The 17,593-nt window shown below is 43.1% G+C and overlaps 1 protein-coding gene across 1 annotated transcript in view; it reads left to right on the plus strand.

Annotated features, from left to right (window-relative positions):
• Nucleotides 1–1,506: 1,506 nt before the first annotated feature.
• Nucleotides 1,507–17,593, plus strand: part of CDC5L (cell division cycle 5 like) — a 50,117-nt gene continuing 34,030 nt past the window's right edge. Inside the window, exons 1-9 of the mRNA XM_090030913.1 lie at nt 1,507–1,672; nt 3,798–3,901; nt 4,712–4,873; nt 5,730–5,857; nt 7,159–7,258; nt 8,770–8,988; nt 10,617–10,761; nt 11,231–11,419; nt 15,049–15,197. Coding sequence (XP_089887039.1) covers nt 1,628–1,672; nt 3,798–3,901; nt 4,712–4,873; nt 5,730–5,857; nt 7,159–7,258; nt 8,770–8,988; nt 10,617–10,761; nt 11,231–11,419; nt 15,049–15,197 — 1,241 coding nt within the window. The 5' untranslated portion in view covers nt 1,507–1,627. The remainder of the gene's footprint in view (nt 1,673–3,797; nt 3,902–4,711; nt 4,874–5,729; nt 5,858–7,158; nt 7,259–8,769; nt 8,989–10,616; nt 10,762–11,230; nt 11,420–15,048; nt 15,198–17,593) is intronic.

Here is a 17,593-nt window from a genome sequence, read left to right on the forward strand (position 1 = left end):
CACTGTAAAGCAGTATCTTGGAATACACTGAAAATTTTCAGAGTGCTTCTGTGCTGCAGTGATCACAAACTGCTTTCAAGCTACTTCGTTTTATCAGGGTGTTTTTTAACTGTCCCTCTAAAACTGAATGTACAAAAGGCTGCTCAGCAAAGCAGTGGCTATTTCATTTCCTAATAGAAATACAGCATGAGGGACCAAACACTGGGCCCTTCACTCTGGATACAATAGTAGACCTTATTTGCATGTCCAAGATGTGCAGTGGCTGAACCAGGGGATTTCTAATGGCAGGGGTTGTTTAGGGTGGCTTACTTGATATGATTATCCCAAAGGAGGTAGAAATTAGAAGAAAGTAATACTAAGAATTCCCTAATCTGCTCCCCTCCTTTTTGCTACGTGTCAGGGTGTTTTTAAGCCTCTCTGAGGCATTAGGTTTTGGCTACAGCCAAGACTGAGGATTTTGGCTGTGATTTGCTAATGTTTCTGCTGCGACCAAAGCCAGAAGTTCCTTATCTTGACCCTCTGCTCAGGGTCAGATCAGTGGTCATATCTGGGGTCAGGAAGGAATTTTACCCCATGGTCAGATTGGTTTGGACTGAAGGGGCAGGGGGATTGCCTTCCTCTAGCAGGGGCATAGCTCTCCTTGGGATGTCTTGAGCAAATGTTAACAACCTTTTATAGAAGAACATTGGCCCAATGTCCCAAATTGCATTCTTGCAGCTGTGGCAGGTTGGGGTGTTATGTCTTGTGTCACACCAGGGTTGACAGTAATTTTACTAAGTTTATTTAGATGACGGCTTTGCACAGGAAGCTCTGGATAGGGATGATCCTGCCTCAGGCAGGGGATTGGACTAGGTGAAGTCTGGAGGTCCCCTCCAGCCCCACTTCTCCAGGACTCCCACAAAATGATCTTGCATAGAGAAGGTATGTTGCAAACAAGGATGTCAACGCAGGCACGCATTCCCGACCAGCACCCGCACGTTTCTTGTGGATCAGGACAGACCCATTGTCTTGCAACGGTGTAGGTTGTAGCCATGGTGGTCTTAGGATGTAAGCAGGTGAGGTTTTTTGTGGGGGTACTTCTGATACCAGATTTCCCCAAGACCCTTGTCTTGCAAACACGGTTTTTAAATGGATGGGTTTCTGTAGCCGGCAGACCGGGCATTCAGTGGAGGTGGGTTTCAGAGGCGGGATCTTCCTCTCGGGCAAGCCCCTTGACCGCTGGGACGACCCCGGCAAGGAGCCAGAAATGCTGACCCTGGTCTGCGGTAGCCCCACAGCTGCCAGGCCTCCAAACCCACACACTGCACTGGTGCCAGTGCAAGGGCAGCTGGATGTCGCGGGCCCCGCACCTTGCACTTGTGCGGGGATTTCAGGGGATCCTCGCGTAACAACACAAGCACCTGCGGGGGCGCTAGACTCGTCTCCCGCATCACCCCCTCCTGCGCCCGCGCATGCGCGAACGGCGGTCGACATTCTCAGCTGCGCATGTGCAGAGCTCTGACACTCGCCAGCTCTCGCTGCGCCTGCGCGGGATCGTGTCCCGGCCTGCGCACAGGCGGCGGAGGCGTCTTCTCTGCGCTAGAGCCTATTCTTTCCGCCGCGGAGCCTGCTCCTCTTCGCCGCCAAGATGCCGCGGATTATGATCAAAGGCGGGGTGTGGAGGAACACCGAGGTAGGCCCTTCGCCTCCCCGCCGATTCCCACGGGGCTAGTCAACGGGCGGCGCTTCTACACTAGAGCGCATGCGCTGAAAAGGGCCCGGGAGTCCTGCGCGTGCGCTTAAAGGAGGAGGGGGCTGGGAGACATGCGCATGTGCTGAGTGTGTTTCTACTGGGCTGTTTTCCCTCCCTGTGCCCAGATGCAGCACATGTCCCTGGGCTCAAGAGGAAGATTAGGGGATTCTTAGTCCAGCTTTGAGTTTTTGCTTTTAACTTCTCAGTCTCCATCCTTTGGGGTGATGGTATATGGAGTAAGAAGCCCCAGAGCAACCCTGTGCCAAGAGAAATCCCCTTGTTCAGCTTCTGCCTAAGAAACCTTGGACATCAGCAGGGGCTAAGCACAAATAATCTCTTGTCTTCAGGGATCCTGTTTTTCTGATTTAAAAAAAAGACATCCCAACTTTAACACTTAAAAAGAGTAATCTAAAATCCACATTTTTCCGTGATTATAATGAAATGCTATTTTATATATACAGATGTATGGAGATACAGATTCTTAAGCCAAAAGTTGGGATATTTTTGTAGCGGAGAGAATCAGGATCCCTGCTTAAAGCCAGAGTTAAGGGAGCTGCAGGAGACTGAGCTCTGTCACTGGGCGAGAGATGCAGCCATGGGGCCCTGCCCTGTTCCTCCTGCGGATAGCTCTGCCTCACTTTCCCCCCCTCCCAGGGGCTGCAGGTGGGAGCTGCTGGGGCTGTGCTTGTCCTCACAACACAGGCAACTCGCTGCCAATTTCTCCTGGTCTGGCCTTTCCCAAAGCCCTGCATGTTGCACCTCTGAGTTGTGCCAAGGCTGAATCCCACAGTAATGCTTCCTGCCATGTATGTCTGGTGTGGCAGGAGGCATGATAGTATGGATCATGCATCAGAGCCCATCACACCTTTATGTCAATATTTAGAGGGGCCCTGTACTACTAACCACCAGCAAAGAAACAAAAACTACCAAGAAAAGGGAATCTGAGGCTTATGAAAGTAAATATGTAGAGCATGTTTCATGTTAAATACTTAATATTCTCCTGAAATACCCTGCACCAAAACTCATCAGCTTCCCATTAAAGCCAGAATGTACTTTGGAAGGGCTTTTCAGTGTTAGGAAAATTTACCTGTCATCTGCACCATTAGCTGCTAAACTGGTGCTGAATATATGTTGACCCCAGCTGTCTGTTGTCAACAATGGATGCCCTTCCATTTTGCCCCACCATGCAAAGCTGTAGCAAGCAGCTATGGAGCACTTCATAGATTGCACTTTTTTATGGCCCCTTTGTGTGCTTATGGCTACACAAAACAAGACTTCTGGTTTCCACTCAGTTATTTAGGAAAGCATTGTGTTCTGCCCCCAGGAAAGTCTCAGAAGGGGTAACAAGCTTTTCAGCTTTTGAGCATTTGAAAGCTTGTCTAACTTTATCCCAACTATTCAGGTGTCCAGTAAAAGGAATCACTCCCAAAAAATCTTTGCCTCTCCCATAGCTTACCAAATCACTTATAGGAGAACAAAAGTTTACTCTAGGCCTAAGGGGCAAATGTAAGCATGTAAACCACTAGCTCTGCTAGTACAAACCTGGTGCTGGCAAGCTGGGATAAATTTATGTAATTTCTGTTGCATCCCTGAAGCTTCTAGTTTTGCTCTGCAGTTGTACAGCATTTAGCACGATGGAGTTCAAACCCATGACTTGAACTGTCAGGTACCACAGTCCTGAAAAATAAAGACATCGTCATCCTGAAATAAAGACTACTTAAAAAAAAAAGCAGTGATTTTTTTTGCTGTATACCTGCTCTGATTTTTATGATATTTACATGGGTGAGAATTTTTAAAAAATAGGATGTTCTTGCTCCTTGAAAGACCCACACAGACAGTGGAAGTTAACTATACAGGAGAGACGGTGAGACTGACTGTTCCCCAAATGCTGTCATATACTCAGAATAAATGACTGTCACTATTTTCGCTTCATTAATCACATCTACCTTCAGGTGTTAACCCTTGCTGAAGTCTCATCTGCATTTCCCTATTGAGTTGCAAGTGAGCATTTGGCTGTGATAAAGTTTACTAAGGACCCATAGTAATAGCTATTTCTCTTTTTAAGGATGAAATTCTTAAAGCAGCTGTAATGAAATATGGCAAAAACCAGTGGTCTCGGATTGCTTCTTTGTTGCATAGAAAGTCAGCAAAACAGTGCAAAGCCAGATGGTAAGTGGAGAAGACAAAAGCCATTACTAGCATTCAAAGGCAAACATCGTTCATTTGCTAAGTTAAGCGTCAGTGTTGAGTTTCCTATTGATTCAGGTCTAGCGGAAGAAGAAATAGTTTCAAAATTTTTAATTGGTTACATTTCCTGAAAGTATTGCAAGGACTTACTCTTTAAAAGGACTATGAACAAAAGTAGAAAACTATTCAAATAGGAGATGATAGCAATAACTGCACAGTATGCAAGTAACTTATTTAAAAATGCAAATTATTGGACTACATCAAATTTTTTGTGAGTGTGATAATATTTGTCAAATATTCATTAAAAAGGTAATTTTAAGTGCATTTTTTGCAATAGATTTTGGCTGTGGGACCATAGCCTTTGCTTCTTTTATTTTGCATTACTGTATTTGTACTTAAACGTGTGTACTTAGTTCTGCTTAGTTATAGTGCTCGTGAAATCTGAACGGTTCAGACATTACAGAATCAAGACTCCAGTGGACCTCTTGTAATCATTTGGATGTCATATATAAAGGTCCAGTTACTAGTTATGGACTAGGTTAGTGAGTCTTGGTTTCTGACAAAGTAAGAATGCACGGACCAGAGAAGATGGGAGTAACTGTGTGAGAAAAGAGGACAACATTTCTAGAGCTTTTTCTGTGTGTGAAAGTGTTGTGTGTTTATATGGACACTTTTATTCAAAGCAAAGATTGGAAATAACTGTGATGTGATTATGAAACTCCATCCTAGCAGTGGCAGTTCATAAGTAAGTATCTTGGAAGTGTCCTTCTTAATTTATCCACTGTGTAACAGGTACGAGTGGCTGGACCCAAGCATCAAAAAGACTGAGTGGTCCCGGGAAGAGGAGGAGAAACTGTTGCATTTAGCCAAGCTAATGCCAACCCAGTGGAGGACCATCGCTCCAATCATTGGAAGAACAGCTGCACAGTGCTTGGAACACTATGAATTTCTGCTGTAAGTAACTCTTGTGCTAAAAAGGCATAGCATGAAACTCTTTGTAGCTTACTATTCTGATGACAGTAGGCGTCTGGCTGCGTGAAGGCCTTTTTTTTTTTTTTCCCTCTTCCCTGCTATTACAGCTGGAGGGGTTTCCAGTGAGCTTTACCTATAAGGGTGGTTTTGTGCTAGGTGGATGAGCCACCTAGCTTGATGGGGATGGCTCTTGGTACTTGGAGAGAGCAGGAGAAGCACTGACAGGCCCATTTCCTTTGCATCTTGCTACAAATGGGTTTCCTGATGTTGCAGCCATTTTTCAGCTGTTGCTTAAACCTGTTCCTATCTGGCTTTTGGGCCTGCTTGCATGTGTGTAGAAGTGGGTGGATGGTGCTTCATTGTGGTGCACTGGAGTGGTTTCCAATGAGCTGACAGGGAAGATGGAGCCAGATAGCTCTAGTTTTCTTATTCTGTAAGCTGCTACTGGTGCTGCCATAGGCATCGGTGGTTAAAGTAAGTGAGATACTCGATTGTGCATTGCACAGCAGTTTTTCACGATCAGTTCTTTTCCATGCATAGCCATTAACAAATGAGTTCACTCTTGTTTTCTTTTGCTGGTGCTGAATTGTTCAAATTACTTTTTTCATTCTTCTTTTGGTTATCTTTATTAATGTCAAACACCTGTGTTCCAGTAGCTGAAATACCAGTGTTGTCAGCACTTGCAGTACTTCACTGCAGTTAACAGCTATACAACGGGTCATGAGCTACTGGTTTAACTCTTCTGGGGCTGCTGTTAGGGGCTTTGGAGAGAGTTTTGTGTGTTCTTCCAACGTATAAAGTGAATTGTCTCATTTGATTTTGCTAATCTATTTTTCAGGGACAAAGCTGCTCAGAGAGATAATGAGGAAGAAACTGCAGATGATCCTCGAAAACTTAAACCTGGAGAAATTGATCCAAATCCAGAGACCAAACCAGCCCGGCCAGACCCCATTGATATGGATGAAGGTAAGTTGTTAACATGTATTGGTGTTTTTGAACAATTCAGTTTCCTTAACTTCTGTTTGACTTTTCTGCACTTCGCTTCTTCATGGACATCTATCCGTTCTCCTCCTAGTTTCTATCTTATGCTTTGTATCTGACCTCTTGGTCTTTTAGCTGTCTGTTTTCTGTCATTCATTCTCATGCTGTCTCTTCCTCTAGTGGGTAGATGGCCTACCCCCTTCCCTCTCTTCCATCGTTTTCTGTTTCCTTGGCTGTTTTTCCTTTGTTTGGACTTCTGCCTTCCCTCCCAGAATCATTCTTATCTCTGTCATGCTTTCATGTCCAATTCCTTATAAATAAATTCAGGAATGTACTTGGCAGCCGGGTTGGTTTGAGACAAGAAGGCATATAAAAAAAGTAGAACTCTTGGTTCCAAAATGACATCTTTTATTAGACCAACTGGGAAATTGCAAGGAAATTGCAGAAAAGGACAGTTTTCTTGCTATTTCCCAGTTGGTCTAATAAAAGGTATCATTTTGGAACCAAGAGTTCTAGTTTTTTTTGTACGTGTTATAAATTAATTGTTACTTGACTTCAGAGGGATTCATATTGGTGCCTGTTATTAGACATAGGTGACATTTCAGTGCTGGCAGTGTGGGGTCACAACTCTGTGCTGCCACTGGATTGGGAGGGCACAACTCTGCACTACCATTTTTTGCCGCTGCTGGGCAGTGGGTCCAGCTGGGCTGCAGCCCCACACCCTGCCGTTGGCACAGAAATCGCACTGCCACTGCTGCCACCACTGCTGCTGAGCCATGGCTCCAGCCAGGCTGCTGCTCCATGGCCCGCTGTCAGCACAGAAATCTGGGAGGGCAAGTGTCCCCTCCCATATTGCCCCCAGTGCCTCACCTATGATATTAGAGATGACTAGTAAGCGTGGGAATAAGATTCTATGAATCTATTTGGGAAGTTATCTCTTACTGTATATGTTTAAATATAAATAAGAGTGTTCTTTATTATCCTGGGCTGCTCAATCTCTCCTTCTAGAATGCATGTGCTGCATTTCGTATAATCAATCCCATCCTGTCCCATCCCCCAGTTCATTAAATACATCCAACATTATGATTTTTCCCTTGAAAATCTTGGCCCCAGTTGACAGTTGGTTTGCAAACTATGTTGAGAAAAAGACTGTAGAAGGCCCATGGCGCTCAGACCAACACACTGATATTTCAGCTTCTAAAGAGTTTCTTTCTGTTCTCTTTATTGGCCCTTCTTATTCAACATGAAGTGGAAGGTTGGTAACCTTTTTCTCTGTATTCTTGCAGATGAGCTTGAAATGCTGTCAGAAGCTAGAGCTCGTCTGGCTAATACTCAAGGAAAGAAAGCCAAGCGGAAAGCAAGAGAGAAGCAACTGGAAGAAGCTAGGTAAGCACAACACTATCCACCATGCTCCCTTGTCTGTTTCTGTGACTTGCTGGGATTTCAGTTTCTTCTCATGACCTGAAAACACAGATCTCTCTCCCATAATGGATTTGTGAATCCACTGTTCTTTCTAACTTCAGCATCACTTCAGCCCACTTCTACTGAGATAACATAAAATAAAGACTCAAACTGGCCATCTTTGAAGGAAAACTTAGATCAGGTGCCCTGTCATATTTTTTAGAATTATTAAAAAAACAAACAAAAAACCCACAACTCCCCCAAACAATCTGTGTGTGTGTGTGAAAGGGTGGGGGCCAGTATAGATTTGGCATATTCCTCTCTCACCTTCCACCTGCACTTGTCTTAAACCATCATCCTGCAGAAACTAAATACATACATGTTTTATATTGCAGGATTGTATGTGTTGACTTCAGTGTGACAAAGCACACAGTTTAAGCATAGGCTTAAGTCTTTGCAGGATCAGGGCCTTGAACCATAATCTCTCCCTGGGAGGGACTTTGTATGTATTTGCTCAGTACCTGGGGCAGTGGGTCTGTAGGCCTGAATGGATCATCTAGGTGTTCATAGATTCATAGATGTTAGGGTTGGAAGGGACCTCAATAGATCGTCAAGTCCGACTCCCTGCATAGGCAGGGAAGTGTGCTGAGTTCAGATGACCCCAGCCAGATGCCTATCTAACCTCCTCTTGAAGACCCCCAGGGTAGGGGAGAGCACCACCTCCCTTGGGAGCCCATTCCAGATTTTGGCTACTCTAACTGTGAAGAAGTTCTTCCTAATGTCCAGTCTAAATCTGCTCTCTGCTAGTTTATGGCCATTATTTCTTGTAACCCCCAGGGGCGCCTTGGTGAGTAGAGCCTCGCCAGTTCTCTTCTGCGCCCCCCCCATGATGAATTTATAGGCAGCCACAAGGTCGCCTCTCAACCTTCTCTTGCGGAGGCTGAAGAGTTTCAGGTGCCTAATCTCTCCTTGTAGGGCTTTGCCTGCAAGCTCTTAACCATATGAGTGGCCCTTCTCTGGGACCCTTTCCAGGTTATCCACATCCCTCTTGAAGCGTGGCGCCCAAGACTGGACGCAGTATTCCAGCTGTGGTCTGACCAGTGCCAAATAGAGGGGAAGTATCACCTCCTTGGTTCTGTTTGTCATGCATCTGCTGATGCTGTTGATGTAGTAAGAATGTAATTTAGTTATGCTCTGTCATAGAGATTGGCAATGTGGGGCCAAAATTATTCAGCTCAGGTCTGAGGTGGGCTGGCACTAGCACCTCTGCAGCTTCTCCCCACTGTCCAGCTGTGGTGTGGCAAAGGCAGAGCTCCCCTCCATCAAATGCCACCAGAGTCGCAGCTTTGCAGGCCAGATCCAGCCCATACGCTGTAGGTTACCAAGCCCTGATCTGTCAAGTTTAATAAATAACAACATTTGTACTTAAGTCATAGCTGTTGTTAAAATGATGGCATTTCCATTGAAATCCTGTAATGTCCTCTGTATTTCCTTAGACGCCTTGCAGCTCTCCAGAAGAGACGGGAATTGCGAGCTGCAGGGATTGAGATCCAGAAGAAAAGAAAAAAGAAAAGAGGTGTGGATTATAATGCAGAAATCCCATTTGAAAAGAAGCCTGCCCCCGGTTTTTATGATACGTCAGAGGAAAATTACCAGTCGCTGGATGCAGACTTCAGGAAGCTACGTCAGCAAGACCTTGATGGGGAACTAAGATCGTAAGTTTGCTTTGAATGTTGAAAGTCATACTTTTTAGCGTTTGGGTCCATGAGGCAAAACATAGCATTCCATGCTGGGGTTTGTGCCAGTTAACTGTACTTAGTGTTAGTCCTTGTCACTTCCCAGGCTCTTAATACTAATGAGCATGCTAATTTTTGTGTCCGTTTTACATTGTTGGAGAATGTTAACTGGGCATTCAGATGAGGCCCCTCAAACTTTTTTTACTCTTCCGAACCAAATTTTTCAAATGTTAAAGAATTGCACGATAACCAGTGAAAGGATCATGTGTTAATCACCTGCATCAGGCAGTTTTATCTCTTTTTTTTTTACATCAATAAACAAAGTCTTGGTCCGTTACATTTCATCGTCTTTCTTCCTACAAGGTACAGCTTTCTTTTAATTGCTCTGACTTCGGTGTTGGCAACACTTTGAGCAAGCTGTTTTAATATATTTCGGTCACTTGATGTGATTATAACATAGTTAGTTAGAATCTGCTTAAGTTTTTTACAGTTTTCTTTTTCTGACAACCTTCAGTTGAGAAATTACATACACATTGTCAAATGCAGAGTTAACTGGCAAGCTGATATTTTTGCTTGTATGATTTGGTCCCCAGTTATATCTGCCAAGTGCTGTTTATTGAGAACAGAACATCCATGTGATTTACAGACTTTGAACTAATTAATTTCTGTTTTAACTATTGACAGTGTAGGCAACCTGCTAGGTACTGTGTAAATTACAGAAAGGCTGTGAATTACCAGAGCTGTAACTCTTGCAAGAGGTTTTCATGGCTGTGAACCATGAGAAGGAAACACAAGTGGCTCCACCAGCAATTCTTGACGGAATTATAGCCCCTAATTCAACTGCTGTTTATAAAAAGTGATATATGTAGCATATGAATTCGAACTTGGATCTGTGCCCTGCTAACACTACCCCAACCTCCCACAGAAAACTTTAGCTGTTGTTTCTCTTGCTGTTCCTAGAAGTCTGATTTCCCAAGTTCCTGCCCCCCTTTGCTGCCTTCTACTAGCTGTGAGAGAATGAGGAAATTCTTACTTTCTTTCAACATATGTAAGAGTTGCCTCTATTAAAATTCTTGGGGAAAGGAGGGGGTGAGAATTTAATTCAGTGCTCTTACCTCTCCCTGCAGACAATTATGGTCTCTTGCACCAATGGTTCTCCGGTAACTGCAGCTGAAATAGCAAACACTTGCCTAAATCCTACTATTTTCAAATGTGGTATTCTCTGGCTTGCAGTCTCTCTCTCATTTGTTGGCCTTCTGACCCTCCAGACCAGTAGTTCTCGCCCTTTTTAGACTTAAGGCACCCCGTGGAAAATTCCAAGTCTTACTTTTTATTATTTTTCTGTAGTGAAACAAATAAAGCAAAGAAGTCAGAAAGGCCACAACAAAGCAAAATGGTTTCAACACCATGAATTCCTATTTAATATCTGGCTTTGCATACCTAATGGTGCTAACACTATGGCACCCTTGGAGTGCCCCAGCACCCTCGTTAAGAACCGTTGGTCTAGACTGGTGCTTTCTCTCCCCTTTTATATGCTGGAGTTCAGGATCTTTTTTTTCTGAACAGTTCTGAACATTGTAATTGATACTGTTGTCCCCTGTGATTAGTGAGAAGGAAGGACGAGAACGCAAAAAAGACAAACAACATCTGAAACGGAAAAAAGAATCTGACTTGCCATCAGCTATCCTTCAGACCAGTGGAGTGTCAGAGTTCACTAAAAAAAGAAGCAAACTGGTTCTTCCAGCTCCTCAGGTAAGCTATCTGTCAGTCATGAGTTGTTGTCTTCTGCTGCTTGGTGGCGTGTGTGAAATGAGACTGGCCATAGTGTAGTTCCAGCCTCACTAGAATTACCACCATTTTCTGGTGGCAGAAAGACCAGTGTACAAATGGGTAAGGACAGAGCTGTTGTCTCAACCTCAGTGACATATTGGCAGCACAGTGTGGGGAAGCTTATGCTGTCATCACACTTGCTATACCTACCAAAGCTCTGTCTTTGGCCTCTTTGAGAATATGGGTTTTTTATGAATGTTTGGTTGTTTAGCAAATACATTTTTTAAATAATAGTGTTTCCACCAGCATGCAGCAGATTAAAGACATTGGCTTGGAGAAGACTGTTCTCCATTGTTACTGGAGTGAAAGCCATGCTGTTTTAGACGCCTGCAGTTAAGAATGTTATTCTCCCAAATGTATGCTAATGTTTGATAGGAGTTTCCTGTTACAGATTTCAGATACAGAGCTGGAAGAAGTAGTAAAAGTTGGCCAGGCAAGCGAGATCGCCCGTCAGACAGCCGAGGAGTCTGGAATTACAAACTCTGCTTCCAGTACCCTTTTATCTGAATATAATGTCACCAATAACAGCATCGCCCTTCGAACACCCAAAACCCCAGCTGCACAGGACAGGATTCTACAGGTAAAGTGGAAATGGACAGAGCAAAACTTCGGGTTTTTAACTGGACTGGAGGGTTGAACCAGAAAGATTGAGGTACCACAAAAAAAGAAAGCTGAGAGATTTATCCTTAATCCAACTGGGTTTGAATTTGGGATCTGATTTATAATCGTACTGTCAAAGGCTGAAGTGCTCAATGCCTTTTTTTGCCTGGGGCTTCACAGACAAGGTCAGCTCCCAGACTACTGCACCTGGTAGCACAGGCTGGGGAGAAGGTGAGCAGCCCCTGGTGGTGAAAGAACAGGTTAGGGACTATTTAGAAAAGTTGGATGTGTACAAGTCCGTGGGGCTGGATGGGATGCACCGAAGGGTGCCGAGGGAGTTGGCTGATGTGATTGCAGAGCCACTGGCCATAATCTTTGAAAACTCATGGTGATCAGGAGAGGTCCCGGATGATTGGAAAAGGGCAAACATAGTACCCATATTTAAAAAAGGGAAAAAGGAGGATCCAGGGAACTACAGACCTGGCAGCCTCACCTCAGTCACTGGAAAAATCATGGAGCAGATCCTCAAGGAATCTATTTCTAAGCACTTGGAGAAGAAGAAGGTGATTAGGAGCAGTCAGCGTGGATTCACCAGAAGCAAGTCATGCCTGACCAACTTGATTGCCTACTATGATGAGGTGACTGGTTCTGTGGATGTGGGGAGACCAGTGGATGTGATGTACCTTGATTTTAGTAAGGCTTATGATATGGTATCCAACAACATTCTCTCAGGCAAGCTAAGGAAGTATGGACTAAATGAATGGACTGTAATGTGGATAAAAAACTGGCTGGAGCAGCAGGCTCAGAGAGTTGTAATTAATGGCTCAATGTCTAGTGGGCAGCTGACATCAAGTGGAGTGCCCCAGGGGTTGGTCCTGGGGCCGGTTTTGTTCAATGTCTTCATCATGACCTTAAGGTGGCATAGAGTGCACCCTCAGCAAGTTTGCAGATGACACTAAGCTGGGGAGAGTAGTAGATATGCTGGAGGGTAGGGCTAGGATTCAGTGTGACCTAGAAAAATTGAAGTATCGGGCCAAAAAGAATCTCATGAGGTTCAACAAGGACAAATGCAAAGTCCTACACTTAGGATGGGACAGTCCCATATACCGGTACAGGCTGGGAGCTGACTGGCTGGACAGCAGCTCTGAAAAAGGGATCTGGGGGTTACAGCAGACAATAAGCTGAATATGAGCCAGCGGTGTGCTGCGTAGAAGACTAATTTCATACTGGGCTGCACTGGTAGGCGTGTTGCCAGCAGATCAAGGGAAGTGATTCTTCCTCTCTATTCTGCACTGGTGAGGCCATATCTGGAGTATTGTGTTCAGTTTTGGGCCCCCCACTACAGAAAGGATGTGGACAAATTGGAGAGAGTCCAGCAGAGGGCAACAAAAATGGTGCAGGGGCTGTGGGACATGACTTCTGAGGAGAGGCTGAGGGAACTGGGCTTACTTAGTCTAGAGGAGACGAGACTGAAGGAATATTTAATAACAGCCTTCAACTACCTGACGGGTGATTCCAAAGAGGATGGAGCTGGACTGTTCTCAGTGGTGGCAGATGACAAAGAGCAATGGTCTCAAGTTGCAGCAAGGGAAGTTTAGGTTAGATATTAGGAAGAATTTTCTCACTAGGAGGGTAGTAAAATACGGGAACAGGTTACCCAGAGAGGTCGTGGAAGCTCCATCCTTGGAGGTTTTTAAGACCCAGTTCAACAGAGCTTTGAATGAAGTGATGTAGTTGGGGATGGTCCTGCTGTGAGCAGGGGCTGGACTAGATGTGACCTCCTGAGGTCCCTTCCAGCCATCGTTTTCTATGATTCTGTGATCTGCTTTTAGCAGGCATAGTCTGTTCTTATCAATAGCTGCTGACGCTTGGAGGTGTAGTATTTAGTAGGGATATGCGAAATGGCTGTGTTTCATTTTGGTTCCAGATTCAGCCGCTTCGGAGAACAGCGTTTTGGATCACTGTTCCGTTTCAATTCGACCAAATCTGTTTTGGAGTTTCGATGCTGTTTTGGTGCCTGTTCGGAGATTCAGGTGGGCCGGGGAGAGGCAGGTACAGCCAGGCGGCTGCAGGTTCTCCCCCAGCCCCTCCAGCTATGCCGCCTCTGCCCGAGTGGGGGAAGCATGTGAGAAGCCCCCATGGCTGCCCTGCTCAGCCCCAGCCTCCCAGCACTTTAAAAGGAGGACTGTGGGACTGTGCCGGACTATTCCTGGAGGGCACCTCTGAAACATTTTGTTTCAGAGCCTTCCATTTTGTTTCAGATTCAGTGTTTCGGGCACTGAAACGAGCCAAAACACCTCCAAAACAAAACAGCTTTCGAAATTTTGCACAGCCCTAGTATTTATGGTAATGGGAAATGCGTTGTTCTTGACTTGTTGTCAGTGGTGTGATAGGGATAAGAGTTTCGAACAGAAACATTCCCCAGTGTTGTTTTGGTAGGCTTTGCTACTTTGTTATTTTTCTGAACTGATCTTGCATTCTGAAAACAGTAATTTCATTCCAAAAATCATTTCCTTTATACTCTATTAGTTAATATCTCTTTTATCTACTTGAGTTTTATCATGGATGTAGGTAGCCATGTTGGTCTAAGGACACAGGCAGACAAGGTTCTTTGGGTAAATCTGATATCCTTTATTAGACCAACTCAAATAGTTGGAAAAATTCCTCTTGGGTGTTTGTGCCCAAAAGCTTGTTAAGAGGAATTTTTCCAACTATTTGAGTTTGTCTAATAAAAGATACCAGATGTACCCAGAGGACCTTGTCTATCTGAGCTTTATCATGTCATTTTAAAAACTACAATAAATTGTAGCTCGCTGAACTAATGCAGTATAAGAATTGCTGGAATATTGTTCAAACATTACTAAGTCAGTCTGGTGCTAGAAGTTGAGGCTGATATTTTTATAAGAACCAAATGGAAACTTCATGGGATTTAGGCATCACACTCCCTTATTCTTGAAAAATATACCTGAAATTCTTTATTTGGGCAGTGATGACAGTATGGATGAATGTCTGGATTATTGCTTCCTTCTAGAAATTATAGTACGGCTGGTTTTTAAGAGAAGGTGGTATAAATTCTACACAGTTAAATGTGTAGGGCAAAGTCCCCTTTCAATCGTGGACTGATTTTTCAGATACAACCTAATGATTTTGATGCTTGCATACATGAATGCTTTTGGAAGAATTTGAGACATTTTTGTTGGCCTCTGATTTTTGAAGTATAGGCACAACAGTACGTTTTGAGTAGCAGTGCTTTTAAACTATTGTGAACAGTATTTCTAGAAATACTTGTAATTCAAAAAATCTTGGCTATAGCATCTGACTGATTGAAGGAAACTGAGATATTAAGCAAGCCCTTTATATTTGTGCCTGCTTTGTGTGTGATATTTTATTGGAAAGGGCATTTTTAAATATTTCTGTTATAATTGAAGTGTAAGATCCATAACCATAGTGTCCTTAAAATTAGGAAATTTTAAACATTTTTCAACAACATGTTTTGACCTTTGCCTGACTGATCTTATTCATAGTCGCTTTTAACAATAGGCCTGTTAAATTTGCAGATCAAACTATGGCTTTGGAGAACCTAGTAATGTGCTCTTCTTTATCACACAGGAAGCCCAGAACTTGATGGCCCTAACCAACGTAGACACCCCCCTGAAAGGTGGTCTGAATACTCCCCTCCATGAGAGTGACTTCTCTGGGGTGACACCTCAAAGACAAGTTGTTCAGACTCCAAATACAGTGCTTTCAACACCCTTCAGGTAAAGCATGCTCTCCAGAGACAGCTGGGTAGGTAGAGTGTATGAATCGGGTATCCAGGTTGTAGTTGCATTGGTCTAAAGGAAAAGGCAATCAGGACTCATAGTAGAGATGATATCTTTTATTAGACCAACAAGATTTTTGCAAAAAAACAGTCTTTAATTACAAGCTTTTGGCCACAGGCACCCTTCACCAGGCATCGGAGAAAAGCTTGTAAAAATTCTCCTGGGTAGAAGTGGAAGTTCATATTTCGTAGGATTTCACAGAGGAGTCAATAGATGGAAAACCCTCTGGGCAGCAGTTGTTATATGGCAAGGTGTCTCAGCTGTCCTGTGAGGCTGTGATGATGCAAATTACCTTAGACAAAGGCAGGGGCAGGATCTCAGGTTTCAGGTGGTCACAGTTGTTTCCAACTTGGGAAAATATGAAGATTTCATTTCAAATATGAACTTTCATTTCTACCCAGGAGAACTTTTACCGTCTTTCCTCTGAGAGGGTGTTTGTGCCTGCAAGTTTGCGATTAAGAATTTTTTTTTTTTTTGCAAAAGTCAGGTTGATCTAATAAAAGAGATCACCTCTGTCCACAAGCTTATAGAGTAATGCATGTATATGTGGGGTTGACTTTTTTTTCAATAAAGTAAAGCAACAGGATTAATTGATTAGTGTCTAAGGGTAGACTCTAGCTTGATGTCCCCTCCCCACCTCAATCTTTGTAGCTCCCCCCCCCTTATATATCCTTGTCAAGTCCAGCCCACATTGTCTTAACTCTGTTTATAAAAATCAAATCATCTGGGGTTCTGGTCCATGCCTATTACTCCAGTGGCTACAGTAATATAAGTAATACTGTGCTGGTACATTTTAAAATGGACACTAGCATTCTGTTTGGTGACAGATCATAACCTTTTCCAAGTATTGCCTCTGAGGTCTCTGTGGGGAGTCACTTGATTAAAAACCACTGTGAACCTTTGAAAAGCTGAGGTAAATATTTTATAGGCCATACATATGTGAGTGTATATATAAAATTTCTTCTGTTGCCAATCTAAATATTATGGAATTGTTAGTTTGACTCTTACAGTAGGTCCTGAATAAACACACGTTCCTCAAATGCCAAGTTCCATAGGACTGAAAAATATTACCCTTGGTGCATTTTGTGTGTGAAGTTTTTCAACCCAAGTTCTAATTTTATTTCTATATATCATGTTCATGGAAGTACAGAATGAAATAAAAGGGGCCTTTGTGGCAGCTTTTCAAAAACGCTCTCAGCCCAACCTCTGGGAAAAAAATTGTACCCCTCTTCTGCAAAGGAATCTCTAAAACCAGATGTTTTTTTCTGTAGAGACCTGTTGAATTCAGTGGGGCTGAGCAGGAGCATAGGGTTTGGCCTGTGCCGTTTTGCTTGCTGGATATGATGTTACATTTAAGCACTTCCATTCCCCGAAAGCTTAGGTTCGCACATGCGTAAATGTACTTCGCTTGTATCAATCTAGAATTTTGAGCAAAGAAATCTGTGCATATAATATTAGAAGTGGTGGTATTAAAATGTATCTCCTTTTATTTAAAGAAGCAATAATATAATGAAATAGAACCTTTGTGCTATCAGTGGTTTTAAATCGGGTTAGATCTTTTTACTATTTATTTGTTCAGCAGAACATTTCTCAACATGTAAGAAAGAATACATTTATCTTGTTTCCTATGCTTCACTGTTACTCTACGGTAGTCTGAAATTTGTAATGTTTTGCTGCTACTAAATCATGGAAACTGTCATCTTTCACTACAGAATACTGAGGCCTTGGTTGTGACAATACTTCTGAAAAAATAAGTTTAAAATGTTACTTTAATGCATTCAAATCTTGAATTTTTTTGGTGTAGGAAAAGCTGCGTTTCGTCTCTGTGAAACTAGAATGTTGCTTGTTCTGGGCCAAATAAAATGAAGTTTGGTTAAATTGGTTTTGACATTTTGATGTACGATTTGCTGAATAAACCCTTTTTTAAGTCTAAAAATGAATGGCAGTATTTTTCTAAATGCCATTGTTAAAATGATATAACTTTTGTACTTGTACTTTGAATGTGGTGCTTTGAGAGAGTCAGTGAGTGTGTATGTACTGTTACTTTTTCTTCATGGAGAGAAATTACTGATACGTTTTTTATTATAGTGTTATAGCAGAGTCATATTAATTAGAAACACAATGATCTATTAAATCATGCAATCCAGCTCGCTCTTGGCCAGGCTTGTTCTGTACAGCACATGTTCTATCTATCCTGTTCTGTGAAGATTTTTACTAGTTCTTACTCAGTATCACTATATTTGCTATACTATACTATAAAGAGTGAGTATTTTCTCCTTTAGTGTGGTTGATTCTATTATTTGTACAGAAAGTGTTACCAGTTTTCCCTATTG

The sequence above is a fragment of the Crocodylus siamensis genome, chromosome 1 (assembly GCF_052110815.1).
Source record: "Crocodylus siamensis isolate JL-2025a chromosome 1, ASM5211081v1, whole genome shotgun sequence".
In the NCBI taxonomy this organism is placed as follows: domain Eukaryota; kingdom Metazoa; phylum Chordata; order Crocodylia; family Crocodylidae; genus Crocodylus; species Crocodylus siamensis.